This window comes from Dermatophagoides farinae, chromosome 2 (genome assembly GCF_024713945.1).
Source record: "Dermatophagoides farinae isolate YC_2012a chromosome 2, ASM2471394v1, whole genome shotgun sequence".
Taxonomy (NCBI): Eukaryota; Metazoa; Arthropoda; class Arachnida; order Sarcoptiformes; family Pyroglyphidae; genus Dermatophagoides; species Dermatophagoides farinae.
Genome location: NC_134678.1, coordinates 4,384,115 through 4,390,526, shown reverse-complemented (window position 1 = coordinate 4,390,526; position 6,412 = coordinate 4,384,115). Strand labels below are relative to the sequence as shown.

The 6,412-nt window shown below is 32.8% G+C and overlaps 2 protein-coding genes across 2 annotated transcripts; one reads left to right on the top strand and one right to left on the bottom strand.

The window, feature by feature from the left end:
* Positions 1-5: 5 nt before the first annotated feature.
* Positions 6-4,148, bottom strand: LOC124495659 (DIS3-like exonuclease 2). The gene is made up of 7 exons (XM_047059081.2): positions 3,422-4,148; positions 2,976-3,134; positions 2,837-2,918; positions 2,728-2,781; positions 2,530-2,631; positions 232-2,463; positions 6-167 (listed from the first exon to the last, which is right to left on the bottom strand). Exons 1-7 carry the CDS (start codon positions 3,868-3,870, stop codon positions 120-122), a joined length of 3,126 nt encoding a protein of 1,041 aa, XP_046915037.2. The 5' UTR covers positions 3,871-4,148; the 3' UTR covers positions 6-119.
* A 493-nt stretch (positions 4,149-4,641) lies between these two features.
* LOC124495669 (uncharacterized) lies at positions 4,642-6,372 on the top strand. The gene is made up of 3 exons (XM_047059092.2): positions 4,642-4,960; positions 5,036-5,433; positions 5,501-6,372. Exons 2-3 carry the CDS (start codon positions 5,046-5,048, stop codon positions 6,271-6,273), a joined length of 1,161 nt encoding a protein of 386 aa, XP_046915048.2. The 5' UTR covers positions 4,642-4,960; positions 5,036-5,045; the 3' UTR covers positions 6,274-6,372.
* The last annotated feature ends 40 nt before the right edge of the window (positions 6,373-6,412 follow it).

Here is a 6,412-nt window from a genome sequence, read left to right as displayed (position 1 = left end):
AATAATTTGCATTTTTAGCATTTTTATTTTTACTAATAATAAAATATTTCATGCTCAAATATATCAGAAAATTGGCAAAATAATTCGATAAAAATAAAAAAAAATTCAAAATAATAAGATCATTTCAAATTATAAATAAATTTTCCGTTTGGATGAGCAGTAATGACCTGGATGTAATGGACAGATGAAAAAGAATGAAAATCTACAAGAGAATATAACAAAGCATCTTACCTTAAATTCAAATTTATCCGTTACAATCATTTCAATATCAAGTATAGCAAAACTTTTTATAGTTTGAATTAAATTCATTTTGTTGTCATCTGACAAGGTTTCAGAACAAGTGTCGGGCATCGATTGTTTGTCGATTGGTTTCCATTTCAATTTCAATTCACGTTTACTATTATCACGAATAAATTGATAATCATCAATATATAGTTGATCCAAATAAATACGATTGATGGTGTCAAATGTCAGCGTCAGGACATCAAATGAATGATCATATACTTGAAATACGATTGCTTTCGATGTAAGTGATCCAATTTTCGATATATATGCCTTAAGATAGATTTCCGTACTTTTCTCTGAAGCTAACATCGCATTATATTTTTTCGTATTACAATGATCAGCTATCTTTTTCAATTCTTCATTCGTTTTTGAACATATACTTGATTCGTATCCAAGAGCAACGGAAAGTAAACGATGAACTATAATATCAGCGTATCGGCGTATTGGTGATGTAAAATGAGTGTATGTGGAAAAATTCAACGCAAAATGATGATATGACAGGGGATTATCCTGATCGCTTACACAGGTATACATAGCCAATTTCATGGCTTTTATCAAAAACATTGTAGACATTTGGCAAAAGTTTCTATCGATATCGGCCAACTTTTCTAAGGATTCGACCATTGATCGTGAACATTCACTTTTAAATTCAATGGGACAAATATCTTTGATTGATTTTAGAAATTCACGTAGAACAAACTTATCCAATGATGGGTGACATCGCAAGAAAGCTCTTCCTTCGGGAGCAAATTTATCATACAGAAATTCAGCGACACATTTGTTTGCCATAAGCATAAATTCTTCGATGAGCCAATTCGATTCGCGGAGCTTATATTTGGACAATGCCAATGGCATGCCTTCTTCATTTAGCATAAATGAAACTTTAGTTTTATCCAATCGAATGGAGCCAGACTCTTGTCGATTTCGTCGCAGAGTTTTGGCTATAATATGTAAATGGCGAACACGTTGACCGATTTCGGATAAAGACCATGGACCATAAAGCTGAGGAAAGATAGACTCGTCCAATTTGTTATCATCATCGGATTCAATAAGTTTTTGTGCCAATTCATAGGAAAGCTTACAGCATGAATTTATAACTGTACGTCCAAACCATCGATCCAGAACCTGGCCATAGTTATTCACTGTTATGATAGCCGAGAATGTAAGCTTATCTTGGCCAGGATTTAGTGAACATAAATCTTGACAGAATATGTGTGGCAACATCGGGATCACTTTGGAAACCAGGTAAACAGAAGTTGCACGATCACTGGCGATAAGATCTAACAATGTATTCTCTTTGATGAAATATGATACATCGGCAATGTGAACGCCAATTTCAAATCGATCATCGGATAATTGTCGATAAGAAATAGCATCATCAAGATCGCGAGCCGTCTCTGGATCAATAGTAAATATGCATTCTTTACGAAGATCTCTCCGTTGTTCAATTTCTGTTTCAGGAATATGCCAGTCTTTATCCGGAAATATTTCCTGATATTCAGCTAATGCTTGGTCTGGAAAATCGTCTTTGTTGATACTAAAGGATATGAGCATAATTTCTGTTTCAACATCAATGTCACCCATTTTACCAAAATTCTTGATTATTTTACCAGATGGATAGAGACTATCTGATTTCCAATCGGTAATTTCAGCTAAGAATAAATGATTCTTAAATTTGATATGGTCTTTTAGTAAGAATTCGGGTAATGTTTGTATTGGTATGATTAATTGAGGATTTCTAATATCACATGATGTGAATTTTACGTATTTGTTGTCATTTTCTATTTTCTTTTTCTTTTGATTCATATTGTTATCGTTATTTTCATCAAATTTCAATGTTCCAGCAAACATTCTGGGATGATTTTGTTTCAAAATTCCAACCACTTTTCCTGTACGTTGAATTAATCGTGGCCAATAAGATATCTCTTCTTTTACAATGGAATTTTGTAAGGTGAAAATTTCCAATGGAAGATTTTCAAATTCATCCAGTAACAACTGTTTGGATGTCTCGTTTGTCATTGGTGATGACGTGGATTTTGAACCCATACTAATTAATCCCATATCTTTTGAATTGAGTTTCAATTTTGAAAGATCTATTTCTTCATTATTTGCCATGATCAATCGCATGAAATCGTCTTTCCATTCTTCCCAATTCGCATTTATTGCCGTGTAGGAAATCTATATGATTCAAGAAAAGATCTGGGATCAAACTGTCGAAGAAAATTTTAGATATTTTGATCATACCTTCCATTCTTTTTCATCCAGAAATTTCACAGCAACAAGATCACCATTTAATGCTTTATTTCGGTCAATCAAACCTTTAATGTAAATGTCTAAGCCTCCGTCCTATAAGCGAATCCATGTCACGATACAATAAGATAAAGATTTAGATTAAAAACACTATTGGATAAAGTTGGATAATATGAAAATACCAGATATTACCGGAGCACTGATATAAGCATCGTTATAATTTCGTTGATTGATCCGTAATATTCCCTGTATGAAGACATTTGAGATATTAATTAATAATGAATAAATTCATTCAATTTACCTCAACGATTTCTCCTTTTTGTAGACCTTTTTGCATCTCACAAAGTGGTAGATATTCCTCATAGTTGGCCATACGTTTTTTTCTTTCGATAAAAAAATTATTCTATCGTTAATATAAAAAAAATAATTAAATTAATTACCGGGAACTATTTTTGGTTGCATTTGTCATCATGGTAGCTGTCGTTGCGGCGGTCGTGGTTGATGATGACATGATTGAGTTAGAACTTTCGTCTTCAAGTGTTACTTTCGGTGTAGATGATCCAGGTGTCGATGGTAATGATCGACTCAATTCTTTTGGTCTGTAAAATTATGATAAAAAATTATCAATTTTCATGTTATCATCACTATGGTAAGCAATGTAATAGCCACATAAGCTCTACACGTTGTTACATTCTACAACGAATGAGCCAGCCACATTACAATAATTGAGCAGAGAGAGTGTCTCTCAACACTCATTTGCTCTTATGACAATGCATAACAAGCCTATTAGATTCTCTTTCTACTCATTTTTTTTCTGTTTAGCCGCGATTCATTCATTTATTCTGTTCTGTTCCAAGTGAAACAAACACATTTCTGAGAATCTTACCTGAGTTTATGTTGACAATATCGTAGTGCTTGTTGTTGTTGTTGACAATGATGACGTTGTGGATGATTAAGACGATTATGTATATTCTGATGGATTCGTACATGTTCGGGTAAATCCATTATTCGTAGATTATTTAAATTAGTAATCATCTGCTGTGGTTGTTGCTGATGATGATGGTAACCGATATTCCATCCGATTAGATTATTTATGGCCAATACATTCATAGAATTTCGACCATTAGTGGCCATATCTGTATGATTACCATTATAAATGGGTATCTTACTACGTCCATTCGTATTGATGATCATCGTACCGTCACCAGAATAGTCTCGTTTAAGGCTATTTGAATTTTTTATTCGATTATTATGATTGATAATGCAATTCTCATTGCTACGAATATCAGACATTGTTGATGTTGAACATTCTGTTTTTGCATTATGTTTTGGCATTTGTATTTATGTGCAAAAATTGTTAATGACAGATAATAATTTGTACATTTGTCGTAATTGTCGTTTGATTGGATTTATATATTTTTTTATATTCGGAAAAACAGGCAAATTTTTTATTTGAGTTCGATCATTCGAACTTTTAATAATTTACATAAAAAGCATTGCAAACTAATAAGTCCGTATGATGATAAGGATGCTGTAGAAAATTGACCATAAAAATTCGATTCGGACTAACCAACAGAAAGATGACTCATACAGATGAGGACGACGGACAAAAATTATCAAGATTCGAGCATGCTTACTAAGGTTAATATTTTTTATCAGATTTTCGCAGTCGCAGATTAATATAAGCGTTCGGGTATACCCGCTATTAAATATCACGACTATTTAAATGAGAAATGTATTTTTCATCCAATCTATAGATTTCTGTATTATATAATTGAAAATTTTCGCGCCGTTTACAAAGAATAAAATCCTATCATTAGTGGAACTAAGACTATTAAATTTTTCAATAAATTACAGCTACGGAAATAATCTGCGAAAATATTTTCTTGTTATGGATCCTTTTTTTCAAAATCTACTTTATATTGCTACATCATCAAATCATTATACCAGTGGATTTCGGTATGGATCGGTTTGAGGTTCAAAAGAGAACGGCATCATCGAGCCACATCAAGTTAACGATAAAAATGCCGTGGTGGCGTCCTATAAAACACACACAGCCATAGTCATCACATTTGCAAAGCATGTGTGTGTGTGTGTGTGTGTGTAAACGTGCGTTGCTCGATGTCGTTGGTTAGCGACGACGACATCGAGCCGTGGCTGCTGTCGATGATGATTTGCGTGCCGTTTATTTTTCTCCTAACAAGAAGTTAGCAGTTGCCTTCAAATCTATCTGCTACCAATGCTGTTAATTTTGTTAGTTCGTGACAATACGTCACTGGCCAAAAAATATCAGCCATTCGAATAACGAACTCAAACTGTAAACAGTGAATACGTTTGTCATATTTTTATCCATCAATTGATATCATCATCATCGTAACTATAGAAAAACGTTCTGGTCACACACACAAAAACATCAAGAGCATCGGTAATCACCAAAACCTTGTTTTTTGATTAACGATCTATCTTTCTTTTGTTTGGTTTATTTTAAATTTAATTATAGAAAATTCATCATGATGCAATTGGTCAATGATCCATCTCGATCAGCATTAAATGTTCGATCAATAATATGTGACAATAACGGCATCATCATTGCCGAAACAGTTTACCGTTGTATGTTTTGCGCCAAAATTTTTGACACAATGGATCAAATACAATTACATTATCATTGTGAACATTATGAAGAGGAAATATCTTTCAAAAAAATCGGTCATCAGAAAAAACAAAGAAAAAGACCAATTATCGATTATGATCAAGATGATTTTGATGATCCTATTGAAAAGGTCTTTGATGATGATGATGCGATTGTTGACCAAGTTTCTAACAGTGTTGAAGATTATTTTGAAGATAATTCACATCTTATGTCCATGCAATTACATGAGAACCTCGATGTTGATGAAAGTAAGTGATTTTTTATCATTGAAAACAGTACGTATTAATATATTAATATTTTTCCCTTTTATCATAGGTTTTGTTTCGTCTTTAACACAATCGACTAAATCTTCGCCAACTCATTCATCGATGCCCAATCAAAATTCCAAAGGCGGAACCGTTACATGTGAAGTTTGTGGACTAACCAAATATTATTCTCATATATCACGTCGTTATGGTGTGTTCAGCTGTGAAAGTTGTGCCAAATTTTTCTATCGTTACACTCAGAAACCAGTGCAATACATATGTTTGTATGATGGAAATTGTTCATTGAAAATTGATTCGCCTGGTGCACGTTGTAAATCTTGTCTACTCAATGCTTGTTTAAAGAAATATATATTAGATCCTAAGAAACATGCCAACATATACCAAAAACATTTTAATGCTTCCACATCGAATATTCTCACGGTAGACGATATCAACAATAATAACCATATTACCTCAGATGATCAAATACTTTTAAAGGAAACCATAGCCTCAGGTTCATCTTTGAATGAGAGTATTGTTCAGAAGTTTATAAAACCCAATCCTGAAATCAAACAACCTGGACATCGATCAATGAATTTGGGAGTTAAAAAATCCAAATCCAAACAGGATCTATTAAAGAAAAAATCTAGTACTACTTCAAAGGGTGACAATTCACTTGGGATGAATTCTAAATTTCGTCGAATGGCTTGCCGTGTTTGTGAAGGATGTTTACAAGATGATTGTGGTACATGTTTATATTGTTTGGATAAACCAAAATTCGGTGGCAATGATATCAAGAAACAAAAATGTCTTAAACGTCGATGCCTTCTTCTTAAACAATAATCATCATTGTTTTTTGGAAGCCAAAGCTATGTGCGTGTATAGAAATTGTTTTTGAATAATTTTTCGAAGTAATAATTAAAATTCCGTTTTTTCAATTTATTCCTTTTACTTTTTTTATTATTCATTTTACGATATAAAA